Genomic DNA, 19,138 nt, shown 5'->3' on the forward strand with positions numbered 1-19,138 from the left:
GTAGTGCCTGAGATCAGACTGGGGTCAGCTGCATGCAAAGCAAGCACTTTACACCCCCCTCCCCCGGTACTGTCTCTCCTGCTCTCAACAAAATTTTATTTGTTTTGTTGAAGAGGCTCCATCCCTCCTTCCTAAGGCAATCTTGACGAAATTTATGAGCCTCTCTACCTTGACTCTACCTCACAAGCATGTCTTGGGCCATAAATGGTTAGTGAATATGAAAGCGCATTGGAAATAAAGAAGCAAAGTGTTACCCGTCTTGCATTCTTATTTTACGGCAACTTGATCTCAAAGTTTCCATTATCTAGGGGTGGGGGTGGGGCTGCGGAGTCGTTGTCCCCTCCCCCCCACTGAACTGTCCTCTCCAAGCCCAAGTCAGTGAAGCAAAGCGCCCCTCCAGACGGCAGGTGGCGCTATCCTCGCCGTGCACGTGCTGGTGGCGCGGTTTGGCCCAGCTGCCGCGCCGTAGCTCGCTGGCCTCATCCACGCGCCGGTTGCCGTAGCCGGGTATGGCGGCCACCAGGATGTCCCTGCTGCGGCCGCTCCGCCACCGTCTGATCGCATGGCCGGGAAGCTGCCAGGTGAGGCTTCTTGGCTCTGCCGGCGATTTGCCTGCCGTGCCGGGGCGGACCCTGCCACCACCCTCCCCTGCCCCACGCCGCGGCCGTCCGCCCCCGCCGCTGCTCTCCGGGTCTCACCCCTCTCTCCTTTCCGCCCAGACCCGGTCCCCGCGGTTGCAGTGGCCTCCGCCGCCGGGGAGCGCGTTTCCCGCCGCGCGCCGGCTCTCCGCCGCCGCCTCCAGCAAGGAGCTGCTCGTGACGCTGCGCCGGAAGACGGGCTACTCGTTCGTGAACTGCAAGAAAGCCCTGGAGACTTGCGGCGGCGATCTCCAGCAGGTGTGGCCGCTGGGCTGGGTCCCACCCACCCGCTCACCCTTCCACCCGGAGCCGAGGCTTTCTGACCTAAACACCCTCACCTTGGGCTCTTCTTTGGAAGCAGTTAGCTCGGGACCCCCGCTTTAAGAATCCTCAGAACTGGCAAGGCTGCTGGCTGCTCTGTTAAGCTGCTGCAGGGCTTGTGAACTTTTTTTCCCCTCTTTTTTTTGCTGGGGGGGAGTTATGACAACACCCAGCGATGCGATGCTCAGGGGTTATTCCTGGCTCTGCACTCAGGAATTACTCCTGGCAGTACATAGGGGACCATAAAGGATGCTGGGGATGGAACCCGGGTTGGCTGTGCGCAAGGCAAACGCCCTACCCGCTGTACTATACTATCACTCCAAACCCAGGCCTGTGAACTTTGAGGTCACCCCATCAAGACTCAGATCGTGGTGCTCTCATGCCAGTCCCATGATCTTAGATACCTTCAGTTAAATCTTTCAGTGTTGCGTTGATCTTTCAATGTTGCTTGCGTTGTTTTTGTCTCTATAATACTGTCACTGTCCTGCCGTTGTTCATCGATTTGCTCCAGCGGGCCCAGTAACGTCTCCATTGGAGACTTTGTTGTTACTGTGTTTGGCATATCGAATTCCTCAGGCGGAGCTTGCCAGGCTCTGCCCTGCGGGCGAGATACTCTCGGTAGCTTGCCGGGCTCTCCGAGAGGGGCGGAGGAATCGAACTCAGGTCGGCCATGTTGGCTGTGTGCCAGGCAAACGCCCTACCGCTGTGCTATCGCTCCAGTCTCTACAATAAACAAACAAAAAACTCCACTAGTCTTAGGAATAGAGCCATAGTACACCGGGTGGGCCGCTTGCCTTGCACACATCCAATCTGTGTTCAATCCCCCATCACATATGGTTCCCCAAACACCACCAGGGCTGATTTCCTGAGCACAGAACAGGGAGTAAGCCCTGAGCACCTCAGGGTGTGACTGCAACATAAAAACAAAACAAAACATTAGTGTTTGCCCCCCTCTTCCCCTCACCCTCCTTGGTGCCTGGTGCCTGGCATTTAGGGGTGGCCTGCCAGGAAATGAGCCATTACTTCACTTTTGAAGTTGAGGAGGATTGAATCCAGGGTCTCACATATGCAAGACAGATCCTCTACTGCTGAGCATATCCTTGATTTCTTTGAGGGGAGTAGGAGGCTCCCAGAATTGGTTCAGGGGCCACCCCCACTAATCCTTGCCACTTGGGTCAGTGGTTCAGTGTGAGGGCCTGAGAACGTGGTGCCAGGAGCATTACAGCTCCCTGCTGGGGGCCTCTAGGAACACCCCATGAGATGCTTGAGACCTCCCCATCTCAGGAGGCCATGTGGTGTGGCAATAACCTCTGGACTATCTCTGGGGCTTGATTTCATTTCATTTTATTGATTAAATTTCATTTCACTTTTTTGGCCACCTCTGACAAGGGCACCTCTGGGGCTGTTTCCAGTTCTGTGTTAGGGGTGCTCAGTGGTGCTTGGGGTACCATATGTTGCAAGGGATCAGACATGTCAGTCATATATGAAGAAAGTGCATTAATCCCTACACAATCTCTCTGGTTCCCCAATTTTATTTTATTTAAAAATTATTATTATTTTGATTTTTGGGCCACGCTGGTGATGTTCAGGGCTTATTCCTGCTCTGCATTCAGAGATCACTCCTGACAGTGTTCGGGGGACCATATAAGGGATGGGGGATTGAACCTGGGTTGACTGCAGGCACGGCAAGCATCCTACTGGTTGTACTATCTCTCTGACCTCTGAATTTATTTTATTTTATTATTTTTTTGTTTTGTTTTGGGTCACACCCGGTGATGCACAGAAGTTACTCCTGGCTTATGCACTCAGGAATCACTCCTGGCAGTGCTTGGGGGACCATATGGGATGCTGGGAATTGAACCTGGGTCTGCCGCGTGCAAGGCAAACGCCCTACTCGCTGTGCTTTTGCTCCAGCCCCTCTAATTTGATTTTAAATAGAGGTCATAGGGGCCCTTCTGATTTAAGAGTATTTTGCTCAGGGCCTCACCCATTCTAAACATGTATTCTCCTGCTTGAACTTTGTCCCCAGCCCATTTTGTTTCTGTTTTAGAATTGAGGGCAAGCAGAATAAATCATGGAACCTGACTTTATTTGAAGACTCCCCCGTTCCCCTTTGGTTCAGAATTCTTTGACTCTGTTATCAGCTCTTTTTCTTCTCACTCTAGGCAGAGATCTGGCTCCACCAGCAGGCTCAGAAGGAGGGCTGGAGTAAAGCCGCCAAGCTCAGCGGGAGGAAGACGAAGGAAGGTCTGATTGGGCTTCTGCAGGATGGAAACGCGGCCGTGTTAGTAGAAGTGAGTGGTCAGAATCCCAGCTGCTGGACTGGAGGAACAGTCCAGTGGGATGACGCTTGCCTTGCATGTGGTCAATCCCCCATCAGTCCTGGCACGCCTGTCAGGAGTGATCTCTGAGCATCGCTGACAGTGGTTCAAGGGCGGCGGGATTCTCAGCTGTTTGTCTTCTTGAGCGTATGTCTTGTTTGTCAGCATGTCTTGTTGAGTCCACCATTGTGCTTCCTAGTTACTTGGTTTACTGCTGTGTTCCCTCAAGTCACTTTTGGAAGCAGCAGTAGAAAGCTTATACAGCAACATCTATTTGATTCTACAGGTAAACTGTGAGACAGATTTTGTTTCCAGGAATGTGAAGTTTCAGCAGTTGGTCCAGCAAGTAGCCCTCGGAACCATGTTGTATTGTCAGAGCCTAAAGGATCAACTCTCCACATACCGGAAAGTGAGTGTTATTTGTTGTTGTTTATTTATTAGTGGGGGGTGACCTTTGCTTGTCTCTTTTCATATGTTGTCATATCTCAATTCCTTGTTTTTTTTGTCTTTGCTTAGCTGTCACCCCTTTAAAGGAGTAGCTTTCCTCCTATTGCTCTAGTCCCTTCTTTCGCATCATTAATTTCTTTTCGTTGCTATAATGCACATGTTGCTTTTATTTATATATTGCCTGTCATTCTCAAAAGAATGTGAGCTCAGCAGGCAAAAGTTTTTTTACTTCTGTGTCTCTGGGAAAGAGCAGTGAGCTCAGCCACTGGGGTTCGGTAATGGTGTTGAATGAATGAATGAATGAATACTATGGGGTGGAGATCTGTATCAATTCAGGTAGTACTGAAGTTAGAAATTTTTTTTTTTCTTCAGGTTTTTGTTCTATACCTGGCAGTGCTTAGGGCTTGCTCCTGGCTCTGTGCTCAAGGATCTCTCTCAGGGGTGCTTAGGGAACCATATGTGGTGCCAACAATCAAACAAGGGTTGACTGTGTGTAAGGCAAGTGCCTTAACTCCTGTAATAGTTCTTGTTTGGTTTGATTTGGTGTTAGAACTATACGTGGATTGCTCAGGATTTAATTTCGGCTATGTACTGAGGGATCATGCTTGCTCGGGGTTATATAGTGCTGGGGTTTGAACCCGGGTCACTGCATGCTAGGTAAGCACCCTGCCAACTGTATTGTCTGTCTAACCCATCAATTCTTTTGCCCCAGTTCTTTTGTTTTGGTTCTGGTTTGAAATCCAGTAATCTAGAATAGCCTGAGGAAAGGCTTTTTAATTAGGATACATATTTTTTGTTGTTGTAGTTATTGTTTGCTTGCCTGGATCAAACCCAGATCTCATGCTCGCAAAGCAGGCATTTTTTCCCGGAGCCATATCCCTGACCTTAGGAAAGGCTTTCTAAGTGGAAAAGGCTTGGAGAAGGCTTAGTTGAGATAAGCATATTCTTTTTTTGCTTGTTTCTTTGGGGTGAGCCACATCCAGAGATGCTCAGTGGTCAGTCCTGGCTCTGCACTCAGGAATTACTCCTGGCAGGGCTTGGGGGACCTTATGGGATTCAGGGGATTGAACTGGTCAGATGCATGCAAGGTGAACACCTGACCTGCTGAGCTGTCTCTTCGGCCCCAGAGAATGAGCATATTCTTGATCCTGTCAAGATCCTGGAAGAAATTTATTCCTCTGCTTTTGATTCATCTTTGCGGTCAAGGCAGAAATGAAACTCCTAAGTCACATCAGCATGTGTGTTTAGTGCCACCCTTATGCTCTTCGTGATCCTTCTCTTGAGACTCATAAGTGTTATTAGTGTTATCATTCCTCTGAAAACTGTGAAGATTACTTTTTAGAATTGCATTGCCACTTGAATGTGAAAGTCCAATCTTTTTTTTTTTTTTTTTTTTTTTTTTGCTTTTTTGGGTCACACCCAGTGATGCACAGGGGTTACTCTTGGCTCTGCACTCAGGAATCACTCCTGGCGGTGCTTGGGGGACCACATGGGATGCCGGGGATTGAACCCGGGTCGGCCTTGTGCAAGGCAAATGCCTTACCCACTGTACATTGCTCCAGCCCCGGAAAGTCCAATCTTGATCTGCCAGTGTGAGCCCTTGGCCAGTTGGTGTGAGTCATTCACTGTATTGTGCCTTTTCTCATTATCTGTAGTAAGGGCCTTAATTTCTTTTAGCTTTATATATTACTTTACCTTTTGGTCTTTATTTAAGTTTCCTTTTAACTCTTTTGTTTATATTTTGGGCCATGCCTGGTGGTACTCAGGCATGGTGGACCATATGGGGTGTCAAGGGTTGAACCTGGGTCAGCTGTGTGCAAGGCAAGTGTCTTACCCGAAGTACTATTGTTCCGGTTCCATTTGTTAATATTTTGCTTCAAATGATGTGTCAGTTTTCCCCCCCTTCTTGTTTGTTCTGTTGTTGGGATAACTGGGGACTACATATCTGGTTTGGGGCTGGCACACACTTGTGTTCCCATGAGTGTGTGGTGGGGGGCCCAGACAGCGGAATAGCGGGGATAGCACTGGGGGCATGTGACTGGCAGCGGGGATCCAACCCATGGCTTCATGCTTGCAAGGCAGGCACTTTTATTTTGTCTTATTTCTATTTAAAGCAAGTATTTAAGAAGACAAAGAGAGGCCCAGAGAGACGGTACTAAAGTTAAGGCACTTGCCTCAAATGTGACTTTGGACATGACCCTGAGATCTGAATTCTGGCACCACATATGGTCCCCTGAGTACTACCAAGCGTGGCCCTTGAGTACCACTGGGTAGAGGATAAAAAAAAAATTACCAAACCAAGCTTGAGATTTCTCTTCTTCATTTTCATTTAGTGATTCATTTTGTACCAACGTTGATTCTTGGATTCTAATTTTATAAACAGATTATCATTAGTTTATTATATCTCGCCCGCATGGCAAAGCCTGGCAAGCTGCTCCTGACGTATTCCTTATGCTAAACACAGTAACAAGTGTCACAATGGAGAGTCACTGGGCAGAGGAAATGATGAACAGAGGGAGGACAGTGCTACAGACAGTGCTACATTGTAACCTAGGTATATTTAAAAATAATGAAGAATATATTTTATTTTGAAGCCAAAATTATTTTTGGAACTGGCTGGTATAAGCCCAAGTTTGTGCAAGCGCGTTCATTGTCCCTTTGATTACTCCTCATTCTTTCCTGAATATTTCCCTATTTTGGTGGGTTTTATGTTTTGGACCATGGCCAGCAGTCTTACAGGTCACTCTGGTGGTGCTGGGGATGGAACCCAGGCCTTCTGCAAGGAAATCCTGTGCTGCAGCCCGTTGAATCATCTCCCTCATCTTATGTTCCTTAAGGTACTTTGGACTTATGCCATCTTTTGCCCTAATCATAGAATTTCCCCGAGGAATCCTGATCCTTTTTACTGAGATACCAAATCTGGATGTGGAGAGAGAGGAAATGGGTGGGGCGGGGGAAGGGAGAGACAGAGACAGAGAGAAAGAGAGAATTCAGTTCTAATCCTGCACCACTTCGCTTCCCCGTTGGATACTTGTATTTTCTATTCTGTTGAGGACACTGGCTCCTAGCAGACTTCAGTGTTTACTTACTAATGTTATAGCACTGTAGCACTGTCCTCATCGATATGCTCTAGCGGGCACCAGTAACGTCTCCATTGTGAGACTTGTTGTTACTATTTTTGGCATATCGGATACTCCACAGGGAGCTTGCCAGGCTCTGCTGTGCGGGTGGGATACTCTCGGTAGCTTGCTGGGCTCTCCGAGAGGGATGGAGGAATTGAAGCCGGGTCGGCCACGTGCAAGGCAAATGCCCTACCCACTGTGCTATCGCTCCAGCCCACTGATTGTAATACAAACAAATGTGTTTTATTTTTATTTATTTATTTTTTGCTTTTTGGGTCATACCTGGTGATGCACAGGGGTTCCTCCTGGCTCTGTATTCAGGAATTACCCCGGGCGGTGCTCAGGGGACCATATGGGATGCTGGGAATCGAACCTGGGTCGGCCGCTTGTAGTGCAAACGCCCTCCCCGCTGTGCTATCAGTCCAGCCCCCCAATGTGTTTTAGAGCTCCTGTAACTGGTCTCTTCAATAAAGTAACAGACTGCATCATACCGGCTAAGAAGTTCAAGATTTGTTGTTGTCTTTACATTGGCGTTAGGTGGTCCCAGACCTGTTATTGAAAAGTTCTTTGGGGCTGGAAAGAAGTACAGGTCAGTTGTATGCAACTGGCCCTGGTTCCTCTTACCACGTATGGTCCCTGGGCAGTGCCAGTGGTCACTCCACAACACACAGCAGAAACAGGCCCTTAGAACTGTGGACTTGACCCAATGTACCCCTCACCCCCTCACCTGAGTTATTTGGTTATTTTTTACCTTCTGTGAGATTTTCTTATTCGTGTCAAGTATCGTTAGGGTCTTAGGTTTCTGTTTAGACATTTTCACACCAAATCCTTGTTAATTATTTTTTGTTTGGGGCCATTCCCAGAAGCGTCCAGTGGCTACTCCCAGCTCTGGCCCGGGGTTGCTCCTGGTGGTTTTGGTGCAACCACCAAGTTTAGGGCTGACCACGAGGACCAGTCTCAGGCAAGACATGCACTCGAATTCGTTGATCTTCTTCCTGGCCCTAATTTATTTTTTGAATATGCAAACCAGTAACAAGATTCTGAAACTTAAAAGTATAAAAACAGGGCTCGAGCGATAGTCCAGCAGGTAGGGCGTTTGCCTTACATGCGGCTGACCTGGGTTTCCATCCCCAGCATCCTATATGATCCCTCGAGCACTGCCAGGAGTAATTCCTGAGTCAGAGCCTAGAGCCAGGAGTAACCCTGAGCACCACCAGGTATGACCCAAAAAAGAAAAAACAAAAGTATAAAACATACATGAAAAAGTCTTACTCCCCTTTTCTTACTCCCCTTTTCTCCTGGTTTTAGAGTCATACCTAGGGATACTCAAGACTTATTCTTGGCTCAGTGCTCAAGGGTCACTCTTGCTGGTGCTTAGGGGACCATATAGGATGTCGGGGATCGAACCTGGGTTCAAGGCAAACGCCCTACCCACTGTATTGCTCTAGCCCTTCTCTTCTATTCTTTTTTTTTTTTAATGCAGGAGTATTGCTATTTTTTTCAGCCATTGATTAGGCTGATTGAATTGGGCATAAATTCCACCTTACCCTTTTTTTCCTTTTTTTATAAATTTATTTATTGAATCACTGTGAGAGCAGTTACAAAGCTTTTGGGTTTAAGTTTCAGTCATACAATGATGAAACACCTGTCCCTTCACCAGTGCCCATTCTCCACCACCAAAAACCATAGTATGCCCCCCATCGCACACCCTCCCCCTACCTGTGGGGCAGATGATTGCTCTCTTTCCACTTTGATTTCATTCAATATTTCGACCCCAGACCCACCATTATTATTTGGGATTTTAACCCAACACTCAGATGTGCCGAAAAGGCAACTGTAGACAATTTGTTTTCTATTGCTGGTTATGAATATCACATGATGTCACTTGGCTGCCGTAGTGGGCACACGGTTTTGGAATTCTGAAATTTTAGCAATTAAATCTGGAGGGATTTCTACCAAAACCTGCTGGGTTCTGAGATTTGTTCCTGAGTCTCTGGGATCGTGGCCATTACGCAGCTTGATCAGGAGCCAGAGAGGCCGTTCATGGGCAGTGATTCGGAGTCTTGTTGGAGTGGGGAGGAAAGGGCTGGCTCCACCCCCATCCCATGAGGCCCCGTGTGTCTCGTCACTTCGGGCCCAAACCTGACTGTCCAGTGACCTCTGGAGGATGGTGGCCACCGAGCTGCCAGGGGGAACAAACCAAGGCACGAAACCTATTCCCCCCTGGGGTAGACTGGCCCTGTAACCTACTGCGGGAACTGGACGCATCTCTGCCAAAAGCCACTGGGTTCCGAGATTTGTTTCTGAGTCTCTGGGATCATGGCCATTAAGCAGCTTGATCAGGAGCCAGAGAGGCCATTCGTGGGCGACAATCTCTTCTATTCTTAATCACTCAGCAGATAATGAGTTTCCTGGTCCCCTCTGTGTCTTCAGCAAAAAAAAAATGTTTACAAATGTCTCTTTCTTACACATATGGTGATATAATACATAAAAACTCACTGCCTTTCTCGCTTTCCCTCACTCCCTCTCTTCCTTCTTTCCTTCCTCCCCTCTAGCCTTGCTGTGCTTAGTACTTTTTCCTGGCTCTGTGCTCGGGGGGCTCGGGGTAACCATAAGGGGTGCCAAAGATTTAACCAGCAAGCACACTGCCCACTGTATTATCTTTCTGGTTCTTGTTGACTTTTTTTTTTTTTTTTTTTTTTGCTTCTTGGGTCACACCCGGTGATTCACATGGGTTACTCCTTGCTCTGCACTCAGGAATTACCCCCTGGCAGTGCTCAGGGGACCATATGGGATGCTGGGAATTGAACCCGGGTTGGCTGCATGCAAGGCAAATTCCCTACCCACTGTGCTATTGCTCCAGCCCCTCTTGTTTACTTTTCTCTTTGCCTTCTTTTTTCCTCTTTTTTTGTATTTGTGCACCACACCCAGCATTGTTCAGGGTTTTCTTCTGCTTCTGTTCTCAGGAATCACTCCTGGTGGGTGTCAGGGGACCCATTTGGGGTGCCAGATATTGAACCCAGATCGGCCACATGCAAGGCAAGTGTCCTACCCATGGTGCTATCTGTACTATCTCTCTGGTCCCTCTTTTTGAATTTAATTATATATACTAGACATTCTCCATAGCAGCTCATGGAGAGATCATATCTTTTTTATTTATTTATTTATTTTTATTAGTGAAACACCATGAGGTACATTTGTAGACTTATAAATATTTGTTCTTGGGTTTCAGTTATACAATGATCAAGTACCCATCCCTCTACCAGTGCCCATTCTCCACCACCACGGATCCCAGTATCCCTCCCACCTCCCCATCCCCCCATCCCATCCTGCCTCTGTGGCAGGGCACTCCCTTTTGTTCTCTCTTTCCTTTTGGATGCTGTGGTTTGCAAAAGAGACATTGGGTGACAATCATGTTCAGTCTATAGTCTATTTTCAGCATGCTTCTCCTATTCTGGGCGGATCCTCCCAACACGCTTTATTTGGTGCTGCCTTCTCTATCTGAGCTGCCTTTACCCCTAGAGTGTGCAACTGGCCTCCAAGCCATGGAGTGAACCTCCTGGTATTTATCACAGCTATTCTTGGGTGTTAGTCTCCTATTTTGTTACTTTATGTTCCCCAGATGAATGCAATCTTTCTATGTCTGTCTGTCTCTTTCTGGCTCATTTCGCTTAGCATGATATTTTCCATGTGGTACCATTTGTATGCAAATTTCATGACTTCATTTTTTTCTAACAGCTACATAGTACTCCATTGTGTAGATGTACCAAAGTTTCTTTTACCAGTCATCTGTTCTTGGGCACTCAGGGTTTTTCCAGATTCTAGCTATTGTAAACAATGCTGCAATGAACAAACAAGTACAGATGTCGCTTTGACTATATTTTTTGCCTCTCCTGGGTATATTTCCAGGAGTGGTATTGCTGGGTCAAATGGGAGCTCAGTTTCTGTTTTTTTGAGAATCGTCCATACTCTTTTCCAAAAGGGCTGAACCAGTCGGTATTCCCACCAGCAGTGAAGGAGTATCCCTTTCTTGCCACATCCGTGCCAACACAGGTTGCTTTAGTTCTTTTGGATGTGGGCCAGTCTCTGTGGTGTGAAATGATATCTCATTGTGGTTTTGATCTGCATCTCCCTGATGATTAATGATGTAGAGCATTTTCTCATGTGCCTTTTAGCCATTTGGATTTCTTCTTTGAGAAAGTTTCTGTTCATTTCAACGCCCCATTTTTTTTTTTAATTTTTATTAGTGAGACATCATGAGGTACAGTTGTAGACTTACAAATTTTTGTGCTTGGGTTTCAATTATACAATGATCAAATACCCATCCCTCCACCAGTGCCCATTTCCCACCACCACGGATCCCAGTATCCCTCCCATCCCCCATCCCCCCCATCCCACCCCGACTCTGTTCGCCCCATTTTTTGATGGGGTTGGATGTTTTCTTCTTGTGGAGTTCAGCCAGTATTTTGTATATCCTTGATGTCAACCCCTTGTCGGATGTGTATTCGGCGAATATCCTTTCCCATTCTGTAGACTGTCTTTGTATTTTGGCCACTGTTTCTTTGGAGGTGCAGAAGCTTCTTAGTTTAAGATAGTCCCACTTGTCTAGAGAGATCATTTCTTTTTCCCTTTTCCAGCTGCATAGAGTTCATTGTGTGGAGGCGCCAGGATTTATTAACTACTTTCTTCCAATGTTGGGCAGTTTTAAATAGGATTGTGGAAATCAGAGAATGGAAGTGTAAGTGATCTTGTCAGCTTTGGACTATTCTCCTCCACTGGGTGTGCAACATTTTGTATCTCTCCCATCTGTTGGCCCACCCAGCCTTACCTTTTCACTATTGTATAAAAATGTCTCATTGTATAACAGTAATCATGATTTCTAGGAAACCGCATTTTAAGAGTTATGCAGAGGATAGGAGTGTAATGAAATTGAGTGTGATACAGTGAGAGAATAAAAGATAAAGATGGAGCTGCTAGAGAGATATTGTACAGTGGAGAGGGCGCTTGCCTTGCCTGCAGCCAACCCAGATTCAATCCTTGGCACCCTATGTGGGTCTCCTGACCCCCACCAGGAGTGATCCCTGAGCACAGAGCAGAGCCAGAAGCAAGCCCTGAGCACTGCCATGTGTGGCCCAAGAATTAAAATTAACAAGACAAAACTCTTTCTTACTATTTTTTTTCTTTTTGGGTCACACCCGGCGATGTTCAGGGGTTACTCCTGGCTCTGCACTCAGGAATTACTCCTGGCAGTACTGAGGGGACCATATGGGATTCTGGGACTCGAACCTGGGTCAGTCGCGTGCAAAGCAAATTCTCTACCCCCTGTGCTATCGCTCCCCCCTTTCTGACTTTTATCGTTTCTTAACATCATGAAAACATCTACTTATGCTTAGTTGTCTTAAGTCATTTTATGCTTTTGTTTTTGGGCCACACCCAGCTGTGCTCAGGGCTTCCTGCTGGCTCTGCACTCGGGGCTGGCGGAACTTGGGGGACCATATGGAGTGCTGGGGGATTGAGCCCGGGTCAGGTACAGGGAAGGCAAGCCCCCTACCCACTTGACTCTCTCCAACCTCTCCAAACCTATTTCTGAGAAATAGGTCATTCTTACCTTATTCCTGAACACTTGACTCGTGCAGATGGATTCATGTTTGTTTTCTCTATATTTAGGGCTTCTTAAATTCCTCAGAGCTCTCTGAACTTCCAGCTGGGCCAGAGAGAGAAGGATCTCTTAGGGATCAGCTGACCTTAGCCATTGGTGAGTATTTCCCTAAGGGATCTGGAAACTGGAAACAGCAGCTGGATCTCCTTGACTCTTTTGTGTTTCTCCTAATCTGGATTGAGACTCGCCAGCTCAGTAGGAAGGTGGGGGCAGAGGGACCCTGATGGAGGGATGTAGGCACTCTAGAGCAGAGTGTGGTGCTTACCCCAGAAACGCTACCATCGTCAGCCACTTTCCTCCTGGCTCTGCACTCAGAGATCTCTCCTGACGGGATCCAAGGGATCATGGGTCTAAAAACAAAAAAAAGAATTGCAAGCTCATGAGCCCCCAAGGGCCAGATAATGGGAATGTGCTGGGTGGGTTGATGTTGGATGTTAGGAGGCAGTGGGTGTCTTGAAAAACTCATCCTCTGTCAAAGCCACTCTGAGCACTAAGTAATTGTTACTTTGAAGAGAAGATGAGGTCTCAGTGTACTCAGAATTTTATCTTTTCTTTTTATTTTGTTTTTTGGGCAATGCTCAGTGGTGCTCAGGGGTTCCTCCTGGCTCTGCACTCAGAATCACTCCTGGTGGTGCACAGGGGAAGGGATGGGATGCCGGGGATCAAGCCTGGGTCAGCATGTGCAAGGCAATGCCCTCCGCACTGTACTGCTCTGGCCCTACGACGTTTCTTTATATAAATTTAGACTTGAAATCTCACAACTGAAATAATTTACCTTTTCATAACTGGAAGATTTTTCTCGGCAGAGTGAAATTTTTTTCAGGGCAGAGGTTAAGGTGCTTACCTTGCATGCATACTTTTTGACATACTATTTCTGTCACATCCCATCTTTATATGTTCCCTTTTTAAATAGGGGACCCTGAACAATTTAGGAGCCTTTCTAGGAATATAATTTCTCCTCTTGTTTTAAAAATGTAGATCCTGGCTGGAAAGGTAGTATAACGGGAAGGGCATTTGCACAAGCTGACCTCGTTTCAATCCCCCAACGTCCCCTTAGCCCTGTCAGGAGTGATCCCTGAGCACTGCTGGGTGTTGCCCCCCAAAAAACAAAACAACAGTAACCAAAAAGTAGATTCTGAATTTGAGAAAGTTCCTCCTTTCAGAACCTGTTAACCGTGGAAAGCATACCTAGATCCTGCATGGTTTGGGTCACCCGAGTGGGATTCTGCCTCTTCTATGCATCCTTATTAAAGAGAGGAAAATGACTCCCTGGAAATTTACTGCTCTTTCCAGACAAAGCACAAGTTTTGTCTTTATAAGATTATTTTATGTGCATGATATTTCAGTGACTCATGCGTGAGAAGCTAGGCAGACAGCTGTGTGTGGAATTCATTAAGGAATTCTGGAAGAACTGGGCGTTTCAGCCTTGTCAGTTTCTGGGAATTAACCAATTTGTAGATGTTAAGGGCTGAATTAGATTTCTTTGTGTGTGGGGGAGAGGACTCTTGAGGGGGTCGCGAAGAGCTAGTACAGGGGTTCAGCACAGGACCTGGCGTGTGGCTGACTCTAGTTCGATCCCCAGTAAAGGGGCTAGACAGAGTACAGCAGACAGGGAGCTTGCTCTGCATGCAGCCCGCCAAGTTTCCATCCCTGTTACCCCATGTGGTCCCATGAGCTCTTCCAGGCGTGATCCCCAAGTTCAGAGCTAGGAGTAAGCCCTGAGTACTGCAAGGTGCAGCTCCCAAACAAAATCGGTCCCCAGTTGAGTCTGGAGGAGCCCCTGAGGAGCGTCATGTCGCACCAAATCCCATCCCCTCGACCCCCCAGAAATTTATTTTGGCTTTTGGATGACTTTTCATGAGTTAGTTATTATTGTTGCTAGTGTAAGTGTTTATACTCACACCCCTCTACGCCTTTTGTTTATTTATATGCTTCTTGGGCTGGAGCAATAGCACAGCAGTAGGGCGTTTGCCTTGCACACTGCCGGCCCTGCCAAGCAGGGTTCGATTCCTCCGCCCCTCTCAGAGAGCCCGGCAAGCTACCGAGAGTATCTCGCCCACACGGCAAAGCCTGGCAACCTCCCCGTGACGTATTTGATATGCCAAACACAGTAACAACAAGTCTCAAAATGGAGACGTTACTGGGCCCGCTCGAGCAAATCGATATGCTTCTTATTTTGTGGCTTATTTGTAGTTATTATTATTATTATTATTATTATTATTGGTTTTGGCAATACTCAGTCTTTTTTTTTTTTTGCCATTTGGAACTTTATCATGTCCCCAATCTCTGGGGTGCTTGGAGGTTATATTAACTAGTTAATACAAGGATTGAGGAGTAAAAATGGGGTGAAAATAGAGACATACATCTTTACTTTTTTATTTTGAAGCATGCAATACTCAGTCTTGCTCAGGAATCATTCCTGGTGGTGCTCAAGGGACCATATGGGATATCGGGATTGAGCCCCAGTTGGCTGTGTGCAACATGAGTGCCCTACCTGCTGTGCTATTGCTTTGGCCCCTTATTTGGAATTGTGTGAGAGGAGATTGGCTTCCTGTGAGAAAGGGGGAGAAAGCTGGCTCTCATAGATGAATATGTTCTCTTTTTGTTGTTGTTTGGGGCCACATCCAAAACAGTACTCTGGCCCTACTTCTGGTTCTGTGCTCAGGAAGTGTCCCGGGGACCATATGGAGTGCCAGGGATCAAACTTGGGTCTGCTGCATGCAAGGCAAGTGCCTTTCCCACTGTATTCTCTTCCTGGCCTCTGTTCTTTTTTTTTGCTTTTGGGTCATACCCGGCAATGCACAGGGGTTCCTCCTGGCTCTGAGCTCAGGAATTACCCCTGGCGGTGCTCAGGGGACCATATGGGATGCTGGGAATTGAACCCGGGTTGGCCGCGTGCAAGGCAAACGCCCTACCCGCTGTGCTAGTTGCTCCAGCCCCTGGCCTCTGTTCTTTTGATTTTTTTTTTTTTTTGATGAGAGGAAGTTAAAACTATTGGATGGGGGTGGGGGTGGAAGGAGGGATACTGGGAACATTGGGGGGTGGAGAATGGGCACTGGGATGGGTACTTGAACATTGTTTGACTGAAACACAATCACCAAAGTTAATGTAAGTCTGTAAATGTGTCTCAAGATGATTCATTAAAATAAGAGAAAAAAAAACTATTGGATGGCATGAAGTTTGGGGATTTTCTGGGGTTTTTAGTTGAGGGTTTTTCATGATAGAACAGGTGATGAGGAATTGTTTCCATCAGTTCTGGTGGAATTTGGGAGGGATGGTAGATTAGTGTGGGGAAGACACACATTCTTTGGAGTCTGGTTTGAGGGGCTTTGGGGGCCTTTGTTTGTCTTGGGGCCACGTTTGGTGGTGCTCAGTGATCACTCCTGGTGCACCAGGGAACCATATGGGGTGCTGGGGATGGAACCCAGGTCAGCCTTGTGCACAGCGTCATTCTGGTCCAGATCTGAGTTTCAGTTTCAGTTCTGCCCAGTGTCATCTCTGTATCTTTGGGTGTGATACTTGAATTCTCAAGCTTTGGTTTAATTGTCCTGAAAATGGCCAGTGTTTGAGAGTCCGCTATGTGCCAGGTACTGTCAGAAGTGCTTCTACATATATTATGTATTCAGTGATCCTGCTTTTAGGTTATTTTAAGTGTCAGTACCAACATTTTATAGATGAACACTTGATCAATTAATAAATGGAGGGCCAGAGAGAGAGAGTTTAAACGGCTGGAATGCATGCCAAGTATATGTGGGACCCCAAGTTCCATCCCTGGTTCTGAATGCCCCCCTCCACCACAGCATTGCCATAGTAGCCCAGGCGGCCCCCTAGCACTGCTGGAAACCCCCTCTTCTCCCCCTCTCCCAATTAGTATGTGGAATTTGTTATGATTTATTACAGTCACATGTAATAATACAGTCACATGTAAGAGGCAGAGAGAAATAATGCCTGTGTCTGTGTCTATGCATTTTATTTTATTTTATTTTGTTTTCTTGGCCACACCTGGCTATGTTTAGGGGATATTAATTTAGGTTGCTGGGGATTGAACCCGTGTTGGATGTATGCAAGGCAAGCATTGTAACCTGCACATCTATATTTTTTTATTTTTGATTTTTTTTCTGGGATCGTGGCCACACCCGGACATGCTCAGGGGTTACTTCTGGCTTTGCACCCAGGAATTACTCCTGGTGGTTCATGGGGGAATATATGGGATGTTGGGGAGTAAACCCAGACCCAGGTTGGCCATATGCATGGCAGGCACCCTAGCTGCTGTGCTATTGCTCCATCCCAAAGGAAAGTAAGGTTACTTGTTTTTGTTTTGGGGCCACTCCTGGCTCTGTGCTCATCACTACTGGTAGGGGTCGGGACCATGTGGGATGCCAGGAATTGAACCTGGGTCAGCTGCGTGGTTTCTGTACATTTTTAGTTTTCACGTACCTGGCATCTCGTTGGTGTTCCATAAAGGCACATGTCAGCATCCCCCACCCTCCTCCCCATTCCCCTGCCCGACTGTTTAAACTGAGAGTGAAGAATGTAGGGTCCAGTATCTTCACCTGATGCTGTTCCCGCCACGTCAGTGCAGAGGGCTTCCCCCAAACCTGACTGCTCTACATACCGGGCAGTGCTGCTGGTATTGGATTCTGGAAGCCAGTGTCTATGGTTTTGTTCTTTTTCTTAGGGAAACTGGGAGAGAACATGACCCTGAAGCGAGCAGCCTGGGTGAGCGTGCCAGCTGGGTTCTATGTCGGCTCCTACGTCCACGGAGCAGTACAGGGCCCCTCACCCCACAACCTGGTGCTGGGGAAATATGGGGCCTTGGTGGTCTGCGAGGCGGCCGAGCCAAAAGCCAACCTGGAGGATATTGGCCGTCGCCTGGGGCAGCACGTGGTGGGCATGGCCCCCCTCTCTGTTGGCTCCCTGGATGATGTGCCTGGCGGCGAGACGGAAACCAAGATGCTGTCCCAGCCGTACTTGCTGGACCCGTCCATCACGCTGGGACAGTTTGTGCAGCCCCACGGGGTGTCTGTAGTGGACTTCGTACGATTTGAGTGTGGAGAAGGCGAAGAGGCAGCAGAGGCTGGATAGGCTCCAGAGACTGAGCCAGGAAGAAGCACTTGTATTAGCTTTGGACAGCATTGCAAAAAGGAGCTACATCCGAAGCCTCTTCAAGCCCTGAGTGTGTTTCTCATTTTTTAAGTTTATAATGAAATTATAAGCATCATGGGTAAAGTTAATAAAATTGTGTAATGAAGTGAAAAGGCGCTTTCCCTTGCCTGTGTCATGCTGGATTTGGCTTTTGTTTGGGGGGATTCATTGCCAGTGGGGGTATGTGTTGGGGGGGCAGCTGTGGTGTTGGGCACAGGTCGGCTGTGGGCATGGCAAGCGCCTTACCTGTTCTACTAATCTCACTAGCCCTAGATTTAGACATCGGTGCCTGACTTGGGACAGGTTTTGGCAGGCAATAGGTGGGCCTTCTGGAAACTCACTAGGAAAACGGTATCAACACTGTGCTGCAACTGCCTTCCCTGCATCCCAGCTTCCTAGCTCATTCTCTCTGAAACCTGTGACCTGGAACTCCCCTGTTCTGCTTTCACTCTGTTCTGTTTCCGAACTTCCCATTTGTATCACAGGGTTTTCTTTGGAATTGTTGACTCAGACTCAGACTCCGTGCATGCGGGCTTGGAAGGCTCTCCTCAGCGCTACGCACACTGGTTGTGGCCTTATTCCTGAAACTAGTAACACATGGTGCTGTTTCTCTGTTGGACAGTGGAGTGTGGCTACGTGCGGACTGAGGTTTCCTTGACAGCTGTGAGACAGATTTGGAGATTTGGACGTTCTCGTGCCAGAAACAGCATCACCTCGGTCCAGTTATCCAGCTCACTCACCCAGCAATGCTGCATCACGTTCCCAGTACTGAGACTTTTCTTCCAATGTAAACGTAGAAAAATTATCCTTATAGGCAAACTCAAAAATAGAAGAACACTATTTGCTTATGTAGGCATTTTACTTGAAAAATTAAAAAAAATCTTAGGCACATACAGATCTGGATTTTGACTTTAGGGTATATTGAATGTATATGGATAATGTCAACGTTTTATGGATTTTGGAAATACTGATCTTATACTTTGAAAAAAACCTAGGCGCCAGTATTAACGACTTTAAAACTGGTGTTTTGGGGCTGGAGCAATAGCACAGCGGGTAGGGCGTTTGCCTTGCACGCGACCGACCCGGGTTTGATTCCCAGCATCCCATATGGTCCCCTGAGTACTGCCAGGAGTGACTCGTGAGTGCAGAGCGAGGAGTAACCCCTGTGCATCGCCGGGTGTGACCCAAAAAGCAAAAATAAATAAATAAATAAAACTGGTGTTTCGTTTTTTTGTCCCTTTTGACTTCTTCAGTGTCATGCAGTTTCAGTGCTTCTGAAAACATCCAAAAGGCTACACCATCAAAAAGTGGGTAATTTTATTAGGTTACAACAGCTTGGGGACATAGGGCCGAGGCATGGAAAACATGCTGTGATGCGCAGATCCTGTTGTGTCTAAGAGAGTAGCTTGGGTGCTTGGCAGACACGGGGCTGCGGGCAAATTCTTTCCCAGTACAGGCACTATTTGCTCTCTTCTGGGGATACTA

General features: G+C 47.3%; 1 protein-coding gene across 1 annotated transcript; it reads left to right on the forward strand.

The window, feature by feature from the left end:
- Positions 1–484: 484 nt before the first annotated feature.
- Positions 485–17,764, forward strand: TSFM (Ts translation elongation factor, mitochondrial). The gene is made up of 6 exons (XM_056117727.1): positions 485–581; positions 720–896; positions 3,125–3,253; positions 3,567–3,689; positions 12,517–12,604; positions 17,187–17,764. Exons 1-6 carry the CDS (start codon positions 510–512, stop codon positions 17,591–17,593), a joined length of 996 nt encoding a protein of 331 aa, XP_055973702.1. The 5' UTR covers positions 485–509; the 3' UTR covers positions 17,594–17,764.
- Positions 17,765–19,138: the final 1,374 nt, after the last annotated feature.

This window comes from Sorex fumeus, unplaced genomic scaffold (assembly GCF_029834395.1).
Source record: "Sorex fumeus unplaced genomic scaffold, SorFum_2.1 ptg000035l, whole genome shotgun sequence".
In the NCBI taxonomy this organism is placed as follows: Eukaryota; Metazoa; Chordata; class Mammalia; order Eulipotyphla; family Soricidae; genus Sorex; species Sorex fumeus.